The sequence below is a fragment of the Sporothrix brasiliensis genome (assembly GCF_000820605.1).
Source record: "Sporothrix brasiliensis 5110 chromosome Unknown Cont17, whole genome shotgun sequence".
Lineage (NCBI taxonomy): Eukaryota > Fungi > Ascomycota > Sordariomycetes > Ophiostomatales > Ophiostomataceae > Sporothrix > Sporothrix brasiliensis.
Genome location: NW_024467136.1, coordinates 4,153,261 through 4,178,480, shown reverse-complemented (window position 1 = coordinate 4,178,480; position 25,220 = coordinate 4,153,261). Strand labels below are relative to the sequence as shown.

The window sequence follows — 25,220 nt, the reverse complement described above, 5'->3', positions numbered from 1 at the left end:
GTGAGATAGAAAATGATCCAAAAAAAAAAAAAAAAAAAAAAAAGACAGAACAAAACACCATGACAAAGACCTTTCATTCTGGCATCACTGGATATCGACCTCGTCTACCGCACACCAGTAAGTACGCACATCACTTCCCCTGCTGGGCCCAGTTGGCCACGTACCCGCGCTGGGCATAGCCCACCCGTGCTTGCAGCCCCAGCCCGACATTCTCGCCGCCGCCCCAGCCGCCGGTCCGCGCCGCATTGATCCCAAACAGCTCTTCGTCGTGCGCATTGTCGGGGACGCCCCATATGGACGACGCGTACTCCTGCAGCTGCTGCTGCCGCTGCCGACGCCGCAAGGGCGCGCGCGCCCAGCCCAGCGTGAACCCGGCCGTCACGGCCAGCCCGTCGCGAAACGGCTCGACGAGCTGGTCGACCGTCTGCCACTCGGGCCCGCGCCCAAAGTAGCCAAGCACGTTGCCGTCGGCCAGCAAGGCAGCCACACTCGCAATGCTGGTGATGGGCCGCGGCAGCACGTTGCTGGGCCCAGGGAACGTGATCCAGCTGAGCAGCGAGCAGACCAGCACGAGGCCCAGCAGCGTCTGCAGGACACGCGTCGTGGGCGCGTCCTGCAGCAGCCGGCGCGTGCCGTCCGAGACGCTCGTGAGGTGGCCCGTGAAGCCGATCTGCGTGGCATTGCCCATGGCGGTGCCGTTGCTGTCGAGCGGGAAGACGGCGGCGGGGCGCGAGGATGCCGTCGTGGGCCGCCGGTTGAAGGCGCTGACGACCTGGGCACGCAGAATGCCGTGCTGTTTCAGGATGGCTTCGGCGACCGAGTTGTTTTGCGTGCCGGGCCCACTGGCGCTGGTGCTGTTGCCGTCGCCGAGCGTCGCGACAGGAAGGCCAAACCGGGACGAGACGAGCGTGCCGAAGAAGTTGTCGAGCAGGTTCGGCGATGCTGTCATCGTGTTGCCGAGTAGACTGTAGTTGAGCGTCGTGCTGAGGGCAGCATCGGATGGTTGGACGGTGGCCTCCATGCGCCGGAGCGGCAAGTCCGGGTTGATGTCCAGTGTGGCGCCGTCAAAGGCGACTTGGACGTCGAGCTGCTCCATGGTCTCGTTGCACGCAAGGGCCGAGATGGTCTGCACCGTCGTCTGGTTGGTGTTGGCGTTGGCGAGCTGGCCCCAGGCATAGACCCAGTGGGTGATGAGCGAGCCGTTGGCGGCCTGGAATGGCCGGTACGCAGCAACACCAAAAATGGCATCCGAACGGATGGGTGCGGGAGACGCTGCGGCCGGTGACGTCGCAGGGACGCGTACGGACGTCGTAACATTCGAGCTATTGAATGTTGTGAGTGGCGGTGCTGTTCCGAGCACGAGTGTGCTGGACAACAACTCGCTGCTGCCGAGGCTGGGTTCGCCGGGCAAGTTGATCCGCAATGGGTTCACAATGCCGCCAATGCGGTAGTTTGTGGTCAGGTTGACGACAATGTCCTTCTGCGCGTAATAGCTGCAGGACATGGCCGACCGCACAGCCGGTACCGTCGTGGTGGTCTCGAGATCGTCCGTCTCATTCACGCCAATCAACGGAACTATGGCCAGCGCCGGGAACGCCAGGTCTTCAAACGTAAAATCGGGATACGACAGGTTCCCGTCCAGCACGAGCGAAGCCAGTGTCATGCCGTCCGCACATGATGGACACGTCGCGGAAGAATTCAGTGGCGGATTCGTCGAGTTGGAAAAGAAGTCTTGTGTGATGAGCTGCACCTCGGACGAGACTGGAACGGTTCGCGCTGTGAACACACTCGCGGCGAAGATGGGGAGCAGCGTCGCCGTCACCACGGCCGCAGAAGACCCAGCCACAGTGTAGCACCCCATGCGCATGGCCCTGTACACCGCCGTGGGTGCCGTGCGGTCCAGCAGGCCCGATATCATATTCGCCATGGACCCGCCGGATGGCTTCGTCAGCTCCGCAAAGGGCGCCAAAGCGCGGACATGGAAGTCAGCCGTGGCAAAGAAGATGGCGACGCATGTGACGATGAACGCCGGCAGCAAGGTCCAGAGGAAGTGCTTGAAGGTGCCCGTCTCAAGCGTCCCAAACCCATCATTCCTGCTTGAAATGCGCAGCGCAATCTCTAACCCGGCAAAGAGGCCTGTGAGAAACACGTACATCACCACACGCTGCAGCGGATGCAGACCAAAGGGATGGTGCCAGCCGCTGGTAGGCTCCGTGTACCGGATTTCTGGCTCGGGGTGGTCGACGTCGCTGAAGATGCAAAAGTTGCCCTTTCCCGTCTCCGCCGAGCCTCGATCGTATGGCTCAACGCCCGTGTAGTAGGTGCTCATTTTGACACGGCTGCGTAGTGCACGTTTGTCGGCACCGCCAGCACCGCGCAGGGCCTGTAGAAGCGGCTGGCTGTGGGACAGCAAGGCGGCAACGTCCAGCAGACTCTGCGGGTCCCGCGGCAGGTAGCCTTTGCCAGGCACGACGCAGATGGCGACAATGTTGAAAAGGAGAATAATGGAGAGGAGCACCGTCACTGTCTGGACAGCGATAATGCTCACGACGAGTCGATCGCCCCCAATGTATGCTGTACAGGTCGTGGCAATCGCCGCTGGCTGCATTAAGGCCTGGTGAGCGATGAGCGCGGAATACTGCAGAAAATAGCTCTGGGCGAGAGCCTGTAAAGTATCGGCGTCGAGATAGGCGGCAGAAGGCGTGGCCGGTGCGTCCGTGGTGTCATCTTCCTGGCCTTGTATGCCAAAGGCGAGGTACATTGGTGTGTCGACGTTGACGTTGACATTGGCGGAGGATGCGAAGTAGGGCGAGTTGGTGTCGCTGATGCTGGCGGCTGCTGGTCCAGTGAGAGAGTCAAAGTGGGCTTGGGCAATGTCCCATGGTTGAACATTCGACAACTCTTGGGGCGCGGGCGACGCGTTGAGGGCCACGCTGTCAATGTATGAGCCGTTCTTCACGACGTCGACTTGGCTGATGGCATACGATGGTCGGCAAATGAGTTGTTGCGAGTCGTCAATCGACCCGTTAACGGTTTGGTTGTTGCCGCCAATGGCTGCCTTGGCATCGATGCTGGCCGTGCCAAAGAAGACAACGACTCTCTGCGCCGACATATCCGACGAATTGTCACAAGCAGCATGGGCCATACGAGCAACGACATGGGTTCGGCTGGTCGAACCATTGTTGCCGCTAAAGCTGGAGCTGATGATGGGAACATTGACTGTGCACGCCTCTGCGGTCAATGTCGTGTTGAATCGGACGACGCCGGTTCGTGGGCTTTGGATGCCGTTGAGTGTCAGCTGCGCGGGGGCACAGTTGATACTGCCAGAGAAGCCCGACACGGTGGCCTGAAACTGTGTGCTGCTTGACATGTGAGAAGCAAACTCCTGAAAGGCAAACTTGCTCGACGTGCCGTCGGGAAACGTGAGATTGTCTCGCTGCAGGCCGACCATGGTCAGGAGCGGGATGTTGCCAATCGTGGACAGCCGCGAGCCGTCGTTTACAAACTCTGATGTCAGAGTAACGGACGTCGTCTGCTCCGTATTCGAGAGCACCGTGAGAGAAATCATTCCAGTCGAAATAATAATGGCCGTCTTCAGAAGCACGGCAATCATCGAGGCACATGCCACTGCGACATCGCCGTTCTTCAATGCCTGGAACGCATCACGGGGCGGAAGGATGGAAAAATAGTCGAGAAGCAGCGTCTTGTCGGCCGAGTTGGGGCCCTTTGCTAGCTGCAGCCATGGCGCAGACATCTTGGCCTGGTATTCGACGCGACTCCAAAGGGTTGCTATTAATGTTAAGACGGCGGGCGGCACCAGCGAGAGCAAGTACCGCAGACTTGTGCTTGTCTCTCCGAGCAAGCCCGCATTGCGTCCTGAGTAGTCCAGCAGAGCCTCTGCCACGATGATGCAGGCGGCAAAGACGGCAAAGAAGGCGCTCAGGATCTTGCGTTGGAGATAGTACGGCCGCCATGGCAGTGGGACATCAATGAGCCCCGGTCGCTTCGACCCGCGTCGTGGACCACCGCCATTGCTTTCCAGATCCTTGAGTTGTGCCAGAGAACTTGCCGTCAATTTTGCGCCGCCGAGATTGCGCGTGTCCCTCCTTGGTTTTCGGTCTTTTGACGATGTCTTCCGCGAGCCCAGTTGTGACGCGGAGTTTGAGGGGCTGAGAGAACTGGTTGTCGTTGTACTGGACGTCCCGTTGGACACACTACTCTCGGTGCTGGGGGTTGCGCTGTGCGTAAAGGTAGCTGGCGACGGCCGCGGCGTGCTAAACGAGGCGTGCGACGGTCTATATGGCCGGTCGACCGAGGCGCTTCGGCTTCGATGTGACCCAGGCGCCACAGAGGAGCGGTCCCGCGAGAACTGCTCGCTGTACATGGAGTAGCGGGCCATGGAGGCGCTCCGACTTCGCCGGTCTGCTTCTTGCCGGTCGCTTATCGATGTCCGGCCCCTCGCCAAATGTGCATACTCTTGGTAAGACATGATGAAGAAGTCGTCGCTCTGCGCCGGCTGTGGCGCTGAGAGCGAACCCAATTGTCTCTCTCGGCCAACCGGGTCGTCAGTCGTGCAGTATGTATCACGACGTAATCACCATGGCTGCCGGTTCTGAAACGGTTGATGTCCCTTTGTATCCGTATGTTGTTGGGATCCAGATGAAGTTGAGATGTGTGCCGAGGTGTGATTTTTGTCGTCGATTAAGATGTGGCAAGTTGAGGCGAGATAAATAAACGGCTTGAAAGTAAACGGTAATATTAACGAATGTAGGGATGATGATAAATGATTAATGTCTCTCAAAAAAAGAGAGAATATCCCGTGAGCCAGATACTTTGACAAGAAAAGAAGGCACCATAAAACTCGGGTTTGGTATTAACGGACGAAAGTTTGTTCAAAGGCATCTGCTGGTCCAGCCACAGAAGCTCGGGTATGAAGGTAAAAAATTCATGCAACTGCGGTAGACTCAAGACATCCAGTGAAGGTAAGAGGAAGAGAAGAGGGACAGAAAACCATGGGCGCCGAAGACCTAGTTTGGTTTACATGAATGATCATCGCGGGCCTCCGGAGCAGCACTCGCAAGTCCTCGCTCCCTCGTATTTTATGGTGCCTTGTACTTTGACAGGTTTTGTTGTTTCGAAGTGACAAGCGACGAGGAGGTCGATTTTGCCGCACCTTGAGCACGGGGCCATTGAGTCTTGATGTGACATGTGGCTGTTAAAATGCGACGTCTCTTTGCCTTTTTTTGTGCGTATAAAGCGCCATCAGCGGTATGAACAAATGGTGCTGGAAAGAAAGAGAGAGAGCTGCCAAGAAGAAAAGAAAGGTGCGTCCGTGCAAACCAATGATGAGGTCTGTTTCAGTTGAGGCTGTTCCGGGACAGTCCCGTCAACCGTGTGTGTGCGACACAAGGGACCAGCCGCGATTTGGTACTGTGGAGCTGGTTGACTCGACAAACTGGAGGCGAACGAGAGATTCAACCGGCTAATTGTCCAAATTGACAGTGCTCTTGCCTGTCGAAACGGTCCAGAACCAGTGATTTTGCCTTTTCTGTGGTGTTTCAGATCCCTGGCGTCGAGTAACCGAGGAGGCAACAGCTCATATACTGCGTAAATGTGCTTACTCCTGCAAGCGACATCGTACTCTACTCGCATTCTTTAGTTGAAAGGTTAACGATTGCCTCCTGGATGAGAAGCGATGAATGTCTGTCAAGTCCGTCCAGATTACAGCCGAGCGTTATTTTGTAAGCTGATTTTTACATTGTTCGTTCCGCTCAAGCAGCTCGCATCGTCATGGACAATAACGAGATCGAAGGCACCGTGGTCGATGTTCGTTTGCATCTTGTGTAATCTGCGCCGGACGGGCTTATGATACCTGTAAAATATCCGTCAGTTGAAAACGAAGCACAAATATGCGGAGTAAGGAGAAAGAAATGCACCGGCGCAAAGCTGAAAACGTCGAGACGTGCTCGAGATATGGTTTCGGAAGCAGGCCCCAGATTGTCCGTGCGTTGGGTCAAGGCACCGTTCACGTCACTCGCCCTCTTTCAGCATCTGCCACGGCAAGACGCAGCCCAAGCCGAAGATGGGCATCGTTTCGAACATTGCTCCTGTGAGGCTGAAATTTGTGGCTTTATACTGCCGTTTCTTGGCGTTTCTTTCTCCCTAATCGAGTATTCGTAAATGTCAATGTTACCGTTCTGACTGTCTCGGTTGTCTTCTTTCTCCTACCAATCGAGACAGTCAGTATCACATCTGCCATATTTCGGGCTGGACTCACTATTTCAACCCCAACATGACTCCCTCATTCCACGTACGGCCAAAGATACTGGAGAATACGGGATCCCGTCCGCTCTCCCTTAGTCAAGCCAGTAATCGGCGGATTAGTAGTTGGGTCGGTGACGACCAGCGAATACCCGCTGCTGTACGTTTTTTGTCCTTTTGACCTTTCGTCTTTTTGTCGTTTTCGTAGATCGTTGTGTTTTTTGTGTCGTTATTCGTTTTGTCGTGGCTGTTTGCACCCGACCTTGCCCGTATTGAGGTGCAGAGTCAAGCTAATGACGGATTGAGAACTCCATCCGCCATTCTTCGTCGATGATGCTTTTGAGTTGTACGTTGTTTATTGTAAGCTTCAAAACAAAGCTTACCCCTTTTCTGCCCTCTGTTGATTTCTACGTGTGATTTGAGTTGTTTCCTTTTATGATCAGGAGACGACACGCGACAAGGAAAGAGCGAACGAGCTGTTGGGCGCAAAGCGTCGAGTCTCGAGGAAGGTGCGTTGGAGCTGCAGTAGCGCGAGTCCGCAAATCGACAAGTGCGGGGAGTGCAATGACGCCGAGGACACTCAGCCTTACCACGGCAGGTGCGGCCCAGCAGATAAACATGGACTGCAAAAGACATCTGACCATGTTGACAATTTCTCCTCTTTCAATCATTGCTCCTCTGTCGTTTCACCACGCATTCATAAAGACTGCACGACAATCCTTACTCTACATCCGTACCAGCAGAACCTATTGCACGACCAATCGCCTCCGCACCCCATCCTCATCACCCCACTCTCGACCACCGACACAACACCGACACTCCATCGCCACCATGGCTGCCCGTCATGGTGTTGTTGACGTGTTGTCGCTGCCGACCCTGACCCAGCTCTATGCGGACGGCGAGCTTGGCGTCCCCGAGACTGTCACTCTCCCCGTCCTCAAGGCACTCCAGACGAAGGTCCAGCCCTCGGCCACCATCAACGACAAAGTCGTCTACATTCGCGGCGACCTGACCAAAATGAAGGCAGACGCCATTGTCAATGCGGCCAACAGGTCGCTCATGGGTGGCGGCGGCGTGGACGGCGCCATCCATCGTGCGGCAGGCTTTGAGCTGTACGAGGCGTGCGCCCCGCTCGGCGGCTGCGACACCGGCGACGCCAAGATCACACCCGGGTTCCACCTACCGGCGCGCCATGTGATCCACACGGTCGGCCCCGTGTACGACGACGGGGACCCGCAGGACTCGGACCGCCTGCTCGCCAGCTGCTACCAGAGCAGTCTGCGGCTGGCCGTGGCGTCGCAGGTGCGCACGATTGCGTTTTGCGCCATCAGCACCGGCATCTACGGCTTCCCGAGCCAGCAGGCCGCGGCGCTGGCGGTGTCGACGGTGCGGGCCTTTTTGGAGGGCGAGCAGGGCGGCAAGATCGACCGCGTGGTGTTTGTGACCTTTGAAGCAAAAGACGTGGACGCCTACCTGAGAGCGCTGCCGTGCGTGTGCCCTTGCCATCCTTTTGTTCGAGCAAGGTTACGATGTGTCAGCCCATGCTAACAACACGTGCTATAGAATTGCGTTCCCTCCAGTGCCGCTGCCAGAGACCGAGACCGAGGCCGGGGCCGATGCCGCCACCGAATCTGCAGCCACGGGTGATGCCACGGGTGATGCCACGAATGCTGGCGCGACGAATACTGGCGCGACAAATGCAGACGGAGGGCCTGCTGTAGCCACAGGAGGAGGCGAAGCTGCCCCTGCACCACGTGTGCCAAATGCGCCTGTCGCCGGCGCAGGCGATGCACTTGCCGCAGATGCACGGCCAGACGAATTGGTGATTGAACATGAAGAGGTTGTTGAGACCGAAGCACCAGGTGAAGACGCAAAGACGAAGTAGAACTGCCTCCGTATCTGCTCCTGGAAGCGGTGAACCTCGTCTGTCAGACGTTCAGATCGGTTTCGAAGAAGAGAGGTGTGCCAAAAGGGCAGAAGAAGCACTGGACGGCGATCATAAATATGCAGTCGACCATGCAGATAATGTGTGTATGAATTATACCCAGTTGTGGGAAGAAGGAATGGCTATGACGTTTTTGTGCTGCGTGAGAAAGAAGGACTCAACAGCCCATGCAATGGAGAGGAAATGGATGTATGAGATGCAAATGCAATAAAAGACCAAAACAACACCAGCCTGACAAAAACAATTCCCAAAAACGAACGTTTACCCAGTGTACCCAGTATGTACAGGACAACTCCGAAATCCCCTAGATGTTCTAATTCGACAAACTGCTACATGAGTGACAAAGTAGAAAACAAGTAAAAAAAAGAGGTCAAAATGGCAGTCGAATAACGGCTGGGCTGACTCGTCTAGCAGTCCATCTTGTACGACTGCCACACGCCGTTCTGGCAGACATTGGTCGGCACGACCACGGGGGACACGGAGCAGTCGGTGTCGGCGTAGACGGTGACTAAACCGTTAGCAGTGCTCTTCAAATCGTACTATGTTAGGTCAAGGCAGGGGAACATACGAGTGCACAGGTTGTCAGAAACGATGAGGCTGCCAATGGGGTCGACAAACTGCTGGCAGATGTGGTTCGACGACAGCTCGAGGGTGTAGACACCCTGGTTCTCGTCGTGGCAGCCCTCGACACCAAAGGTGCGGAAGTCGAGCTCGTGCGGGTCGCTGCGAGCGGCGACCTTGTCGCTGACGGGAGCCGCAAGGGCCGTCTGGGCAAAGGCCAGAGCGGCGGCGATGGCAGCAGCAGAGAAGTACATGATGAAGATTGGTGATGATGGCGGTGGTCTATGAGATGGGATAGCCGTGGGAGGTGTCCTTGGGTAAACGATGACTGTAGTTGATGTGAATGCTGAATTGGTTGATGAGTCTGGAGATGGATTTTTAATATCCGGTAAAGGGTGGACGAGCCGGTTTATATAGATGGAGGCTGCCACCCTTTATATCATCAGAAGAGTTTATACTTTAGGCCTCTGCGCCTTCATTTGGCAAAATAGATTGTGCATACTGTCTCGTACCCGGTTCTGACTCGGGTGCTCGTATGACTCTACAGAATACATCTGACGGCACGCATCGATAAAATCAAATGAATGAAATGCATACGACAAGCTAAACACGGAACAAGACGCAGGATGTAATTCGCCGTTCGTATCCATTGTTGATCGTCAGCGAGAAGGCTGTGCCTCGTCATTGGTAGTTATTCGGCGGGGCCTATATCCATGTCTTTGTATTTACTGTCCGTTGTATTACTTGTTTGTATTCGTTGTCGATTGTTTTGCGTGGCCTGATCGACGGTCGTTTCCCTCCAATTTTTTTTGTTCCGCCAACACGAAGTGCGACTCGCTCACCCCAGCCACCTTCTTCTCGTTGTCGGAATCTGTTTTGTATTTCCTAAATCTGATCGCTTTTTTTGTGACCTCGGACGGTCCGTTGTTGTACATGCATGCGCTGTGCCCTTCCATTTAGTCACCACAAGTAGCATTTTGCCTGTCTACTCTACAAACGAAAAAAGGTCTGCTCTGTCTCAAGAGCCTCAGCTACGAGCAGCATGCTTTTACCATTAAATGTGAATACTATGGCTCTCTTCTGTACCAACATCGATTTGTCTCATTTGCTTCTATTTCCATCGCAATGCCCGGGGACGGACTTGCCACCCAGTTGAAAACAAAAGAGTGCGGCATCACCATGTGCGCCTCTGCGGATAGATTCGCAACAGGCCAACCAGCGTGTTGGGTCTTCTTTTTTGAGTGTACAAAACTACGGTCGCCTGCAGGTTCGGCTCGCATGTCTTGAGCAATACGAGATATCTGTCTCTTGTTAAGTCACCACTGCCACTGCTTTTTTTTAGACATTTTCTCCCTACTTTGTCAAGTTGCAGCCATTTCAAGCACAGCGACTCATACTAGGTTGCCAGTTCTCTGAATCTTGCAACTCTCATTCAAAGTTGGCGCCGATCGGTCAGATGCATCCTTACAAGGCAGTGAATCTCACAGCTCAAGGGTCCTAAACGAGAAGATCGACAAGTTTACGAGGCAAAAGGCCCAGCAAACTCCGTTAGCCTGCCAGTTGCCGGCAAACCATAAAAGGGTATTTCACCTTGGAGAGTCATGTTTCCTCCCGCCTGCCACTCCTCCATTCCTCTGCGGAGACGGAGTACTTTACCACAAAAACGACGAAGAATAGAAAGTGCCAAGGAGAATACCATGTACGACGTAGCTTCTTCGACGTCATCGGCGGAGACTCTCAAAACTATTTTTACTTCCGTTGCGTTTACTCTTGCACGACAGCGCACCGGCACTGCTTTCTCCGTCCACCATTCCATTCCCGCACGTGGACTACAAAGACGTAGCTTCCATCGATCGGCGGAGGCTGTCAGTAGTGAAAACAAGAAATTAGACAAGTTCAAACGGTGCCTTGGCCGTAGTCAGTCTTACTTCTTGTCTGTTCACATCCAGCTCTGGTTTGGGCCATGAAAGGTTTCCACGCCAAATAGCGACAGCAGAACAGCGTGTCGCCTGTTTCAAAGTGTTGGCTGTCTCCTCTGTCCATTCTTTGAAGAAGCTGTCTAGACCGCATGCTGATGTGTATTTGCGCCTATGATCCAGGAGATGTCGTAGGCAGGAAGAGACACAAGGGAAACTACTGCAAATGTGAACAATTCCGCTTACTACAAGCCTCGTGTATCCACCTCTTCTGCTCGTCTGTTTCACAAAGCGACAGAATGAAGGGAGAGGAAAGGGGCGAGCTCGCTTCTTCCCATCTTTGTTCACATCATCACGTTATTGACGGCATGTCCGTCCTATGCAGTGTTCATTAGTAGAATGCATTGTCTGGTCCTTTTGGCGTCGAGTGCCGCTGCATGGTGCGCATTGCATCGTCGGCGATGTGACGGGGACCGACAAAGGGTGCATACGCGTCTGTTGTTGGAATACAAAAAGAGAGAGGAGAATTGACGGTGAAGGAAACACATCACGGGCACTCGTACATTGTATGCGGACCGGATGCTGTACTCCCACGGTTTCCGACATGCGCAGGCACTGCCCGTTTGACACGAGACCGTGGTGTCGGACAAAATAAGCTGTGCGAAATGCTATTGAAAGAAGAGCGTGGTGGACAAGAACGAAAGCAGCCTGGGACAATGGAAACAAGAGGCTTCATAGGTACCTATATGATCACGATCGGTGACACTTCTCATGCCTTTTCAATTTTCTAGCTTTAACTACTCTTGTCGTCAAGATGCCTTATTCGCATTTTAATTCGATATTTTAAGACCCAGAAAAGGTTATGATCCCTTGTATGAGCTAAACTGCAACGGATTTTTTGTCGATATTTTATTTATTTATTTCGTCTTCTTTTACTTTTATCTTGTATTAAGAAACGGATCTAGTTAAACAATTGCACATTGCCCATCAAAAGCATATAGCCACGCGTCTATTCTCACTGACTCTCTCGATTTGTTACACAGTGACAACGACATCGTTTGTTTCTCTCCCAGTCACGGCTTGTGCTGCTTGACGTTCATCTTTGTTTTGCCCACACACCTACTAGCATGTCTATGCTATTTGATTCAACCTAGCTCCAGTCGGCCAGTGTTGTACCCAAATGTCTTTCGAATGACCTGTTGTTAACTAGTTTTTGGAGAAACTAAGACAACATGTGGTTATTTCAAGCCTATCTCAGCCGACGCTATTCATACACCGTGACCTCACCGACACCCAAGATTACGATGTGAGCCAAAACAAGCAGCAAAAGAGCGACATCAAATGCGATTGGTGCCGCGCTCTTTTTTGTTCTCATTTAGTATTCTCCCTTTATTGTCTTTCTTGACCGCACGAGGTTGCAATTATACCTCAAACGGCAAGAAGGAAGCGGCACATATTCGCCCATAATCGGCAGGCGAGGCTATGGCTGCAGCCGGCAGGGAAAGTGCAGGTGGGATGCATCTGGCGCCGTCGCCAAAACCGCGCCGTTCGCGCCCGATTAGGCAAGTAGACAGGAAAATGCGGGAGAGGGCAACTACGCGCCAGAGTTTGCCCATGGCCCTTGTCTGCAGAAGACCCACGATTGCCTTTGCTCCTTCCCGTTTGTTTGGGAGGAGAGAAACAGCATTAACTGCTCCGTACTTACCTTGTCAACTGCCTTTGAGTCTCATGACTTTGACCTTTTTCCCTGTGCTGCAGAAAGTTGTCGATAGCACCTGCCCTTTTTCTGTAAGCGTGCTCGCCTTCTGTTTACGGAGAAGGATTTGACCTAACTCATAGTCCGTGAAAAGACGCCACTGAAAATGAAAAGCACCTGAAGCTAAGTCCTTTTTTTTCTTTTCAATCTTCACGATCGGCTATCGCCCAAACGACGATCACCAGCGTCAGTACCCGCATCCCTCGACTAATTACAGCAAACACAGACCATCCCCCAAGGACTTCTAGGGCCATAACTAAATGCTGTTAAGGTGTGCTACGGGCGTCGCAACGGTCGCTACGTCGTAAGATTACTCGTCTTCTGCTATTCCTTCTCACGAAAAACAGGGGTTCGTTGGTGCGATGGGGCCGGGGGTCGCTCCGGGCATAACATGGGCGCCCAGCCGCCGTCGATATTGGTGTGGTGCCTTCAAACGCACCAGCGATTTTGTCAATGGACCTTCTTGATCGAGAAGGTTCCTTGGTTGATCGGAATTCCAACGTCAACAAAGCGGGCCCCGGCAGAGGCCATACGACCTTGCGGTACAGGAAGTAACGCAGGAAACAGCATAAACGCAGGAAAGGAAACATGGTACAGCGCAAATACTGCGGCAAGTCGCTGCTTTGAAAGTTCGACGAAAGGTAAGATACCTCTCAAGGTGCGCCATTCATCTCCTGCCTAAGACCGTATGATGTCTGTTTTGCTGGACTGATCACCTCGAGATACGGACCAAACAAACGCCTCAGTTGCATGTTTGCAAGTATCTTACCGAGAGTGCACAGTACGCCAGAATTCGAGCAATTTCCCATGCGTTGGCGTATTTCGAGCGACTAACGTTGGTCAGACAGAAGAAAAAGAAATAAGGACAGAAATAATGCAGCAGATCTGCCGCAACAGACCAGGCACACACCAATCAGAGTGCCCGTTTGGCCCTGCGCCTGTTCGTCTGTCGTGCGCCTGCGAGAACGCTACAAGATGCAGAGCAGCAGCAGAACAACCGAGACAACCTACGAAGTACGTCGTGGACAACAGAGTAGCACGATCCGGCGGATGACCGATCGACCAAGAACGGGTCCGTCGGCCGGTTCCAGTCAGAAAAGGGCAGGAGACAGGGGACGAAGGAGTGTTGCAATGCACGCCCACGCATGTCTGTCCCCTTCGCCACTCTCCAGCGTCTGTACTGTTTTCTCAGTCATTGCCCGAATTGGGTTACGACTGGCAGCAGACAGGGCTGGCGCAGGTGGCAGACGGGAGAGAAACCTGGAGACAGGCGCGGTGGACCAAGTTGAGATGGACACTGAACAGATGTTGTTCGGGTGACGTGCTCGTGCTTGTGCCTGTCTTTGTTCCTGACCTTTCCCCCCTGGTCTTTGATCGTCTCCCCAGCTCTGCAACTCGCCAGCGAGAGATGTTGACTTTAAAAGGGGAGCTGTTGCCTTGCTCTCCCGTATTATTGACGTTCTGTCTTACAACCTTCTGGCTTTGACTTGTGCACCCGTGCCTTGCCACAGTACTTGCCTGCCATCGTCACCATGAAGACGGTCTCTCTTGCCTCCATTGCGGCTCTGGCCATCGGAGCTTCTGCCAACGAGTGCAACGCCGACAACTGCCTTCGTGCCCTCCGGGCGACTCAGACCCCCGGTCGGCTGCAATCGGCACAGGCGTTCTGCTCCGCCTACACGGCGACCCCACCGGCCTCGGTGGCCATCCCCAGCTATGCCGCGAAAGCCTGTGTGGGCAACCACGTCGGCCCTTTGGCCGTGCGCCTGTCCAGTGCCTGTTCGTGCATTGCACCGTCCACGACCTCGGCAGCGACAACCGTGACAAGCACGGCTGCTCCGACATCCTCAACGGCGCCATCGGCCACCGAGGAACCCTGTGCCATAGCCAGCAGCGCCTGGGCCGCCGTCCAGTCGAGCAACCCCTCGGCCGGCGTCTCGATCCCCGCCGAGCTGGCATACAACTGCCTCCGGTCCGTGCCCCTGCACAAGGACGCGGCCGTGCAGCTCGTCGACGCCATCGAGCCGTACCTCGAGTGGCAGTCGGACGCCGCGTACAAGGCCGACCCGCCCGCCGACTACTTCTACCCGCCCTACGACATCTTTGAGGCGCTGGCGCAGGTCCGCAGCGACCTGGTCAACGACGTCTATGACAGCGAGTATGCCTTCCAGATCGACCTCTACCTCAAGGTCTTTGGCCAGGGCCACGACGGCCACTTTGTCTTCTACCCGGACCTGCTGAGCAAAGCATTTGTCTACACGCGCCCGCGCTCGCTCGTCTCCGTGGCCGACACGGCCAGTGGCTCGACGCTGCCCGTCATCAAGGTCTACGAGGATGTCGTGGCCAACCCGGAGACGGCGTCGGCCGTGGTGCTGATCAACGGCATCGACGCCACCACCTACATCCAAAACACCATTTTCACGGCGTCGTTCAACCAGGACCCCGATGCGGCGTACAACAGCATGTTCTATTCCAAGGCCGTCTTTGGTGCCGGCGAGGGCACGGGCTACTTCTCGGCGGGCGGGCGTATCCGGTTCAACTACCAGGGGCCGACCACGACGTTCACGTTTGCCAACGGCACCGAGGCCACATTCACCAACACGGCCAGCGTGCTGGCGTCGCTGTCGGGCATTACCGACGGCGAGTCCATGTTCCAGAAGTTTTGCAGCGGCGCCAACAAGTTTCATGCCGCCAACCAGCCCGTATCCAGCGCGGCGCCGTCGCCCTACGCGCCGACGTCGTCGTCTGCCTCGCCCTCCGCCAGCCCGACCGGCACCACCAGCGGCGGCGTGACCGTGCCCGGCTTCCCCAAGCCCGTCGACATCACCGACGACGCCATTGTGTCGTGCTACTTCCTGGACGGCCCTGGCTTCGAGGACGTGGCCGTGCTGTCTGTGCTGGCGTTTGAGTCCGAGTCGCCGAGCGAGTTCCAGGCGGTGCAGCGCAACTGCATTGCACAGGCCCGCGCGGCCGGCAAGAAGAAGATTGTGGTGGACTTCAGCGCCAACGGCGGCGGCTACATCTTGCAAGGGTACGACTTCTTCCGCCAGTTCTTCCCGCAGGTCGTGCAGGACGGCTTCTCGCGCTGGAAGGCCAACGAGGCATTTGTGGCGCTGGCGCACATCATCAGCGACGACGTCGCCACGCTGGACCCCTACACGTCGGACAATGCCGACCTCATTGGCGAGTACGAGACGTGGTTCGACACGCGGTACGACCTGGACGTCCACGACGACCCGTTCAAGAGCTTCGCAGACAAGTTTGGGCCGTACGTCTTCCAGGACACCAACTACACGGCCCTTACGCGCTGGAACCTCGACGACCCGCTGACGACGACCAACGACACGTACGGCATGGGCATGGAGATTAGCGGCTACGGCGCGCTGGCCAACCTGACGCAGCCGTATGCGGCCGACGACATTGTGCTGCTGTACGACGGGTTCTGCGCGTCGACGTGCACGCTGGCGTCGGAGATGCTCCGCATCCAGGGCGGCGTGCGGTCCATTGCCATGGGCGGGCGGCCGCGCACGGGCCCGATCCAGGGCGTCGGCGGCATCAAGGGCGCACAGACGCTGGCCTTCAACGACGTGTACGGGTACGCCTCGGCGGGCGCGGCGCAGGCCGAAAACGACGCGCAAAAGGCGGCCCTCGCGCGCTACAGCCAGCTGCCCGTGCTGCGGTCGTCGTCGGCGGCGCTCAACACGCGCGACCAGATTCTGCGCGGCAACGTGCAGGACGGCCTGCCGGCGCAGTTCGTGGTCGAGGAGGCGGACTGCCGGCTGTACTGGACGGCGGCGATGGCGACGGACGTGACGGCGGTGTGGAAGGCGGCGGCGCAGGCGGCGTTCAACGAGGGCGCGTGTGCGGCGGGCTACATTGCGCAGTCGACGAAGCAGCCGCCATCCTCGACAAAGTCCAAGCGGGCGGCCGCGGCCGAGGCGCTCGAGAAGCGCCGGTGGACGGCAGCGAGCGAGGCCAGTCTGGCACGCCGACAGGCGGTGGCGGCGGCCAAGGCGCAGGGTCTGTTGGACAGGCGCGGCGCCGCGGCCAAGGACGTGCAGCGGTTCAACGCCAAGTACAACCAGAAGGCGGTGGAGTAGACGGCGCAGCGTTGTGTCTGCGGTGGATATAACAAGAATAGTGGTTGTTGATTTCGTACTTCTTAATAATAAAATTGCATCTGTGATAGTGTAAAGTGAACGCCTGCCCGAACCAGAACACCAGATGTACCATAACATACATACGTTGCTACAAAACAACAGACGATATTGGGGAAACCCCATCCTTCTTCCTTTTCTTTAGTGTCCTCTTCCGGGTATCGATGGACAATTGTGGTCTCCCGGAGGCAGAAGAGAGGACAGCACAATATAAATAGACATGAAAGCAATACTCCGTCGCACGAGAAGCCAGTCGTAACCGTCGTTTCCACAATGGTGGATGAAAAGAATAAAAAAAGGGAAGAAAAAAGCCACCAGAAAACATAGAACGTCCAGCCTCTTAGCGTGTCGGGATAAACTTCTTGGAATCGTCCTCCTGCTGCTGGAAGGTCTGGGGGAAGGCGGCAATGCCGGCCAGGATGCCGCAGACCATGAAGACGAGCGACACAATGGACCAGACGACGCCCCAGCACTGCGAAGAGCCGCCGTAGCGCTGGGCAAAGACGCTGGCGTCGGACTCGTTGACCTTGCGCAGGATCAGGTCGTCGCAGATGTCCCAGACGGAGTAGAGCGACGACATGACGCCGATGAAGAGGACGAGGAAGCGCAGCGGCTCGGCGTGCTGGATGAACCAGAAGGCGACGAGCAGGCCGACGGCGAGCAGCACGGTGCCGATGGTGAGCCAGTCGCGCTTGCCCCACCAGAGCGTCAGCAGGAAGCAGGCGCCGAGCACGAAGCTGGCGACCTTGGAGGCGACAATGTCGAAGCCGCAGAAGATGAGGAGGGCGCCGATGAGCGAGGAGCCCAGGTAGCCGGCGGGCAGGGTGAGGGCGGCCTTGCCGCCCTTCATCTGGGTGACGCCGCCCTCGTGGGGGTCGAGCGTGATGGAGACGACGCGGCCGCCGGTCAGGACGGCGGTGATGGCGTGGCCAAACTCGTGGAAGGCGATGACGAGCATCTTGAAGGGCCACAGGATGTACTTGATGTAGGGGATGTTCCACAGCAGCGCGATGGCGACGACGTAGGCGGCGATGACGCCGAGCGTGACCTTTTGGGTGTCGTTGACGGTCAGGCCGCGGGCGGCCAGGGCGCGGGTCGAGTATGCATGCTGCTGCAGCGCGGTCTCGGCGTACAAGGCCTCGGCAGCACGGCGCGCGAGGACAGGGCCGGCGGCGGCGACAGCGCTGCGGAGGACTGTGCCCGAGCGAGCCGCGACGGAGCGCAGGGCCGGGGAGCCCGCAGTATGCAAGACGGGGGCCATGGTAGAGGCGGAGACGAAGGCTGCTGGGTATGCGATGCAGTGAGGTTGCGTGTCGATGGTGTGTCGATGATGTATCGTGTGATCGATCGGGGTTCTTGTCGCAGGCAACGGCCAAAAGTGGTGTGGTTCGAGGGACGACAGCGGGAGCGGCTACTAGTTCAGTGAAGACGGACAGTTACAGCGGGGGTCGGGGCGCTGAAGAAGCAGAAAACGGCAGCATCGGGCTCTGTGTTGGAGAGGGAACGAGCCGAGATGTCGCAAAGAGGAAGAAAATGAGGACGGAAAAGAGAAAACAGGGCAGGCAAGGGTTACAGCAAGGCCGCCGTTGTGAATTCAGAAACAAGAGCGAAGACCACATGCGCCCAGCCTCGTGTTTCACTGTTCCTTGTCCGTCGGCGAATCGTTTTTGTGGTGGTGGCAGGCTGTTGCAGTGCAAAGGTACAGAATACAGGCATCTCACTGCTAAAGTACGATCGGCAGGGCAGATGGAGGCCGTTCGGGATAGTGGCGGGAGCGGGGCGGCAATTACAGGGGACGAAAACGCCCACCAGCATACGAATTACAGAAGTACTTCGTATGAATACAGAATACAGAATACTGCAACGACGTATTATTCTGCGCTGGAATGGCGACGCCAACCTCCATCCAAGAACGCGTCAGCCTTCTCCTTGAGGATTTCGCGAGTCTTTCGAGTTTTACGGCCCCTAAAACGGACGAGGAGCTCCTGGTCCCTGGCTACTGCGACGGCGCCGAACCAAACTGCCAACGTCCGCCTGTCGTCCCCCACATTTTCTAATTTTAGCAGCGCCCATTCCGCAGTGTGGAGTGGCCCCTGTTTGTCGTTCCTCCATTTGCCCCTTGGCTCGCGTGGCTGTGCTGTGCCCAGCGCCATTCCCTTCTCGGAGCCAAAACGAGCGAACAAAGCCGGCGCATGCAGCGCGTCCTCATCAGAGGCACAGTCGAGCATGTACAGAAGTACGAAGTAATCGAAAACAATGTCGCGACAGACGTTGAAGAACACGGATGCCAATTCTATGTATAGTCACGTGGCACTCGGGAACAGCCAATACGTCGCGCGGTCCGCCAGGCGCTACATCACTTGGGTACATACTTGTGTATTCCCGTCCGCATTTCTATAAAGACAGTCCTTGCAACGACACGCCGTTTATGGTGGAAGCCTCTTTATTTCGCTCCTCTTCTGCCTTTTCCCGCTTCAGCCTGCGTTCCTCGCGCTCGCTGAAGCGGTCTCCGAACAGGTCAAAGCGAGGCCGCAGAACGATGGTGTATTTCACGAGCTCTTCCATGCAGTCGACAAGGCGGTCGCGGTTCGCGCTGGGCAGCATGCGGCTGCCTTCTGCCTCGGGGGTGAACTGTGTGTACGCCTTGGGCACAGAGCTTTGGTTGGGGATCGTAAACATGCGCATCCACCGACCGAGGATGCGGAGCGAATTCACAGCATTGAAGGGCTGCGATCCGCCGCTGACCTGCGCAACGGCCAGCGTCCTGCCCTGTGTGGGACGAACCGCTCCAGACGACAGCGGGATCCAGTCAATTTGTTGCTTGAAAAGGCCCGTCTGCGGCAGCACAGTTCACAGTTAGTCGCGCGTGAGACAGACGGCTCGCGAAACGAAACCCAAAAGGGACCAACTCACCAAGTTGCCGTGCTGCTCGGGACTGACCCAGACGTGGCCATCGCTCCACTTGCTCAGCTCACGCAGCTCCTGCACTTTCGGGTGGCCGTGGTGAATGTCGTCCTTTTGAGGAAGCCCGGCCGGGTTGTACACCCGGACGTCGCAGCCGAGGCGGAACAGGATGCGTGCGGCCTCGTATGCGAGCAGACGAGAGAAGGATCTACGTATAGGTATAAGACGGACTGTCCGTCTTTTTTATACTGAAACGAACGGACCTAGAACACGTACCGGCTTCTCAAGCTGCCATGGAGGACGAGGATGCGCAGGCGGTCACGCTTTTTCTCCAGGATTTCCGACGCGACCAGCTTCAGGACCGTGCCCAGCTCCAACTGCGCGACCCAGTCGTCGGCAGCAAGCGGCTCGCTGAGAAGAAACGAGCGATAACGGTCACGGGTGGCGGCGTCGTCCTCATCGATGTCGATGGCGAGAGAATGCAAGGCACATGTCGGGTCAGCCGTGGGCGCAACCGCAGCCCTGGCGGCGTACGCGTTGTTCAGGTCGCCCTGGCCAGCCAGGGCGACAGGGGACTGTGAGCGTTGCATAGCCTTGCTGTGGGCCGCGGACGCATGAAACAGGCAGGTCGCGTAAGCACTATGGACGGGAATGTTGCATGGCCTTTGATGCGTACGCAGTAACAAAAACGGCCATGGGCATTGCAGTCCCTTCATCTGGCTTGGCCGGTCCCTCTGGCGCTGTGTGGCTTTTCCGTGAGTCCGGTGTCTGCCAAAGGCTGAAAGGTAGCGGACACAAACAAATAACAAACCCCAAAACCCCCAAAACAAAAGACTGTTATATATCGATTCATAAGGCTTTAATTTCGTAAATCTGCACCTCTTCGCCGCCAGTGGGTCGCTAAAGTTGGGGGGATGTCATTGCGTTCGTATCATTGGCTGCGAGCGGCAAGCCTGCTTGGCATTGATTATGTCATCATGGGCCCAATATCGTCGCTTTTCCAGGCCATACGCCAGCCACTGGTCACTTTATGAACAGCATGTACCTAGGGTATGACGACTACCCTCTCATTCCTTGATGCCGATTGTGTACACGGAGTCGTCCGCCCCCAGACTTTGAGCGTGACTATGCCCCGAAAGGTAAGCCATGCCAACTTGCTTCGTTCGTTTACCGCGTCGTTCAAATGTCTCATCATGGACGACATAGAACATAACCCCTACGGTCAAGATCCATATTCGCGACAACCAGCGGCGATGTCGGGCTCGCCAGAAGGAACTTCTCCAGGATTTGCAGCGGCGGTTGCAAGATTACGAACGGCGTGGTGTGCAGGCTAGCATTCACATGCAAAATGCCGCGCGCGCTGTAATTGAAGAGAACCGGCGTCTACGGTCCCTCCTTGCCCGGTACGGAGTCGCGGGTGATGAGATCGAACAACACCTACGCCACGACGGCGAGGACCGTGATGATCAACACAGCCAAGCCCAGAGCGCAGATCTTCACCGTAGCTCCTATAATGTCGCTAGCTGGTCGTCCCCGACGAACAAGGACCAGCAGCACGCATGGCAGCGTGCGGAGACGCAGGCCTCTCCAGAATCGCCGCGCTCGCCGGCACACACAGGTGCCGTGTCGCCCACATCGACACAGGCCATCTCAAGCTCGGCAGCCATACGCAGCGATCGCAGCGTCGGTCTTCTCGGCCGGGACGAATGGGACGCAATGGACTTTGACAAGGGTCTGTCTTTCGGCTATGAAAATGACGGACCTGCGACCGCGTCTGGCGGCGAATCAGAGCTGCATCCGCAGACGTATGCGCATCTCCATGCGGCGAATGTGTCTCGCACGGCAGCCTCGAGCATGGAGACGCCATGCGAGCTTGCAGCGTCCATCGTCGCCGATGTGCAGGGCCATGGCGACCAAACTCTCGTGTATCCTGCCTTGGGTTGCTCTGCAACAAACAGATGCTTGGTGAGGAATGTCAAGATCCTTGAGTTAATAGACAAGAATATCTGAGTTTGGATTCCGAGAGAGGGTGGTTCCGTTGCCGGCAGTGGTGTGCGTCTATGAACAAGGTGCTATATGGCATAATTGTATCGTGAACTTGACAAAGTTATCTCACGTCTTCCAGTTCCACTTGTTTCCAACCCATCGAACCAAGTACACCAGGCCCAGCAGCACAGGCACCTCGATCAGTGGGCCCACCGTGGCCGCGAGTGCCTGGTCGCTGTCTGGGCCAAACGTCGCCACGGCGACCGCAATGGCCAGCTCGAAATTGTTGCTCGCGGCCGTGAAGCTCTGCGTTGCCGCCAGGGCATAGCCGAAGCCAAGGCGATACGCGGCCCACAAGGTCAGGGAAAAGATCAGGCCAAAGTACACGACCAGCGGCGTGGCCACGCGCACCACGCTGACGATCTGGTGCACGACAGCGTGGCCCTGCGACGCGAACAGGACGAGGATCGTGTACAGCAGCCCGATCAGCGACCATGGCGAAGCAAACCGGAGAAAACGCCGTTCAAACCAGTCCGGGCCGGCGATTGCGCGGAGGGCAAAGCGTGTCACAATGGCCGCGCCAAGAGGGATGCCGAGGAAGACGGCGACGCTGGCGGCCACGACCGAATAGGAGACACTCTGCACGCTGCTGTCGTGGCTGATGACGCGGATCAAGAAAATCGTCATCGGAGCGAAGAGAACCATCTGCAGGATCGAGTTGATGGCGACAAGAATGGCGCAGTATTCGCTGTCGCCCCCTGCCAGGCCTGTCCAGATAAGCACCTTTGTGGCAAAGAAGACTATTTAGCACATGCGCGATTGGCTTTGTCGAACGTCGATTCACGACGCAGGGAGATGCTCACCATGGCAATACACCGTCCGAGACCGACCAGTATCAAACCTGTACGCAAATCACTCTTATCGGGGAGGAAAGCCCATGCTAGAGCAAGCTTGAATTCAGACGAGAAATATTAGCCGTGGGTTCACTAGGTGTTCGAAGAGAAGGGGAAAAAAAGGCGGGCAAAAAGGGCAGAAGGGCTTCAACAAGCATACCATTAAAAACGGCGCCACGATCCAGTTTACAAAGACACTGAAGGCAATCTGCGCGCACACGCCCCGCTGCGAAACGATGTCGTGCAAGGACTCATAGCGAACTTTGCAGAGGATGGGGTACATCATAATAAGGAGACCGATTGCTATGCCATTGTATTCCATTAGTCGTTCTAAGCATGCACAAAGAGAGCATCAAGAAGACGCATGAACTCTGACAGAATGGATGCATAGGAAACGGGCTCGAGACGCACCTATCGGAATCGACACTCCCACGAATGTGCCCTTTTGCAGAGCCGGCCCCGTCTGAGGGACGAAGTTGCCCAAGAGCACGCCGATAATCATGGCGAGCAGGATCCAGACGGCCAGAAATCGGTCGAGCCATCCGAGAGACTGGAAGGCCGAAACCTTGTCCGAGCCGGCCTTCTTCTCTCTCGGGCGATGTTGGCTCTCGGGGTCGTGTTGGGCGACCACATCACTGTCGATGTGGACGCTGGGCGCTGGTGTAACCGGTGCTGCCGCCATCTGTTGTACGGATTTGATTGCATCACAACCTGCACGGAGAAATTGGACGACTGCTTTTCTAGGACATTTGAGAAAGTCGACGATACGGGAACGACCTTCCTTTTATAATACAAATAAACAGATTGGCGGGCCTCCTTAGATTGGCCTAAAAACGACAAGAGTAATTGGGCGGAAAAACAGGGGCAAACAAATTTCATGGTAAGCAAAACCCAAGACACAGACATTGCACAAGTCGGGGTGGTGGTGTTAATGGGTTCGCTTTTTCTGTAGCCAATGAAGAGTCGGGAGTGACCAGCAGCGTGTGTTAGTGACAAACGTATAGGTCAGCCACACAGCCAAGCTCAGCATGGTACGATGCTTACCCGCCACTGAAGACAGCGGCCCGGTCCATTTCTCGCAAAGAGGTCCTGAGCCTGTTCAATCACCCGAAGACAAACAGTGGCCTGGATCTCGTCCTTGTTGATCTGCGGCGGAACGACCACGAGGTGCGCTGATGTCGACTTTTGTAAATTATGAGCGATGCGGACGAATCAGATGCAGGGCGGAACGATTCGTGGCTCCGTCAACCTTCCGGCCCAGAGCTTGTGGCCTACCATATCAACCTTGTACTTGTTCAAGGAAATAATACGAGGGTCGAATACACTACGACGTTTGTTTTAGGCGTGGAGGACACGACGTTCGAATTCACGTCGGATCACGTGACTATCACTACGACGTCATCCGGACTTGATGAACGCATATTGGTTTTTTATGTCGTGGTGATGTTTTCCAAACGCTCCTTATAATCGCACTTGACACCCTCTTCTCTCACGTACGGCCACAGATACTGGGGAATACGGGATCCCGTCCGCTCTCCCCTCGTCAAACCAGTAATCGGCGGATTAGTAGTTGGGTCGGTGACGACCAGCGAATACCCGCTGCTGTACGTTTTTTTTTGTTATATTTGTGCGTTCTATAGACTGGCATATTTGCGTCATGGGATGTTGTGTCTATTTCGTGACAGCTATTAGAGTGGAAGAACCGAGCGGTGCTCGTCTGTATCCTCCTGCACCCTCCTGCACCCTCCTGTATCCTCTTAAAACGCCGTCTTCGGCTCGACCTTGGTCACGGCGCCCGTCTTGATGTCAAAGACAAAGCCCTGCGTTCCCTTTTTGAGCGCGTCGCGAATCAACGGCGTCGTGCGCACCCACTCGAGGTCGCCCTTGACGCTTTCCTCAATGCTGGGGGAGTTAGCGTGCCTCTTCTATCTTGATAGGAATGGCGTGGGATATGGGACGAGGGAGGGGGTAGCACCCACTCTGTGATGGCCCAAATGTCCAGCTTGTCCACATCGGGCCAGCTGGCTGGGTCGGCCGTCTTCTTCACATGCGCCCGCACCTGGTCGTCCGTGGTGTGCGTCGTGCCGCAGTCCGTGTGGTGCACAATGCAGATCTCGTCGAGGCCAAACAGCGAGTCGAGCGTGACAATGTCGCGCAGGGCCGTGCGGACGTTGCCGCCGGCATTGCGGTGCACGAGGGCCTCGCCGGCGTGCAGGTTGAAGAAGGCCTCGGGGATGCAGCGGGGGTCGAGGCAGCTCACGATGATGGTTCGGGGGCCGGGCGAGCCGGCGGCCTTGAGGTCAGCAATGTACGGCAGCGGCTTGTGCTCGACGGCCCTGGAGGGGGAGGGGAGGGGATGGTTAGCACGACGGTACAGTGGGAGGGGAATGGTCCAAGCCAGGCAGGACCCGCCTCATGCTAGGACGTACTTGTTTCTTTCGAGAAAGTCTGCGATATGAGGCATAGTCGCGGCGGCGGTGGTGATGTGGTGGAGTAAGGTAAAAGGTGTGAGGTGAGAATATGAGGTTCTATGGTTGAAACTGTCAAAGAGACTGAGATTGCATGAAGATGAGAAGAGGTAGTGGAGAGCAAAGAAGATGTTACGGACTGACAACGGACTCTTTTATACATGGAACTGTCGTCTCCTTTCGTACGCTTTTTGTTCGCGCAGGCGACAGCCATCTCGGAGCAACATTGTCTTTCTTACAAACGCCTATGCAGTCAACAATTCGACAACATTCTTCAGCTTCAGGCTGTTGTCCTCGCCGAAATCATGAAGTTGAGGCTGCCTCGCAACGGCTCGATTAGTTATTCGACACAGTCTACCTGCTATGACAGCTG

General features: G+C 56.1%; 8 protein-coding genes across 8 annotated transcripts; 2 read left to right on the top strand and 6 right to left on the bottom strand.

The window, feature by feature from the left end:
• Positions 1–130: 130 nt before the first annotated feature.
• On the bottom strand, positions 131–4,399 carry SPBR_02192 (uncharacterized protein; the record flags this gene model as incomplete). The annotated part of the gene is made up of 1 exon (XM_040760495.1): positions 131–4,399. One exon carries the CDS (start codon positions 4,397–4,399, stop codon positions 131–133), a length of 4,269 nt encoding a protein of 1,422 aa, XP_040621188.1.
• Positions 4,400–7,092: 2,693 nt separating this feature from the next.
• SPBR_03010 (uncharacterized protein) lies at positions 7,093–8,146 on the top strand (the record flags this gene model as incomplete). The annotated part of the gene is made up of 2 exons (XM_040761313.1): positions 7,093–7,748; positions 7,825–8,146. The coding sequence occupies 2 exons, from the start codon at positions 7,093–7,095 to the stop codon at positions 8,144–8,146; spliced, it is 978 nt and encodes a 325-aa protein (XP_040621187.1).
• A 467-nt stretch (positions 8,147–8,613) lies between these two features.
• SPBR_03343 (uncharacterized protein) lies at positions 8,614–9,021 on the bottom strand (the record flags this gene model as incomplete). Its single annotated transcript, XM_040761645.1, has 2 exons — positions 8,614–8,714; positions 8,775–9,021. 2 exons carry the CDS (start codon positions 9,019–9,021, stop codon positions 8,614–8,616), a joined length of 348 nt encoding a protein of 115 aa, XP_040621186.1.
• A 4,950-nt stretch (positions 9,022–13,971) lies between these two features.
• Positions 13,972–16,539, top strand: SPBR_02368 (peptidase s41 family protein; the record flags this gene model as incomplete). Its single annotated transcript, XM_040760671.1, has 1 exon — positions 13,972–16,539. The coding sequence occupies one exon, from the start codon at positions 13,972–13,974 to the stop codon at positions 16,537–16,539; it is 2,568 nt and encodes an 855-aa protein (XP_040621185.1).
• A 397-nt stretch (positions 16,540–16,936) lies between these two features.
• On the bottom strand, positions 16,937–17,857 carry SPBR_03097 (uncharacterized protein; the record flags this gene model as incomplete). Its single annotated transcript, XM_040761400.1, has 1 exon — positions 16,937–17,857. The coding sequence occupies one exon, from the start codon at positions 17,855–17,857 to the stop codon at positions 16,937–16,939; it is 921 nt and encodes a 306-aa protein (XP_040621184.1).
• Positions 17,858–18,990: 1,133 nt separating this feature from the next.
• Positions 18,991–20,090, bottom strand: SPBR_02974 (arsenical resistance protein ArsH; the record flags this gene model as incomplete). Its single annotated transcript, XM_040761277.1, has 3 exons — positions 18,991–19,431; positions 19,510–19,708; positions 19,777–20,090. The coding sequence occupies 3 exons, from the start codon at positions 20,088–20,090 to the stop codon at positions 18,991–18,993; spliced, it is 954 nt and encodes a 317-aa protein (XP_040621183.1).
• Positions 20,091–21,612: 1,522 nt separating this feature from the next.
• Positions 21,613–23,061, bottom strand: SPBR_02783 (arsenite transporter, ACR3 family; the record flags this gene model as incomplete). Its single annotated transcript, XM_040761086.1, has 2 exons — positions 21,613–22,253; positions 22,791–23,061. 2 exons carry the CDS (start codon positions 23,059–23,061, stop codon positions 21,613–21,615), a joined length of 912 nt encoding a protein of 303 aa, XP_040621182.1.
• A 1,075-nt stretch (positions 23,062–24,136) lies between these two features.
• Positions 24,137–24,843, bottom strand: SPBR_03225 (uncharacterized protein; the record flags this gene model as incomplete). Its single annotated transcript, XM_040761528.1, has 3 exons — positions 24,137–24,281; positions 24,359–24,715; positions 24,809–24,843. The coding sequence occupies 3 exons, from the start codon at positions 24,841–24,843 to the stop codon at positions 24,137–24,139; spliced, it is 537 nt and encodes a 178-aa protein (XP_040621181.1).
• Between the last annotated feature and the right edge of the window lie 377 nt (positions 24,844–25,220).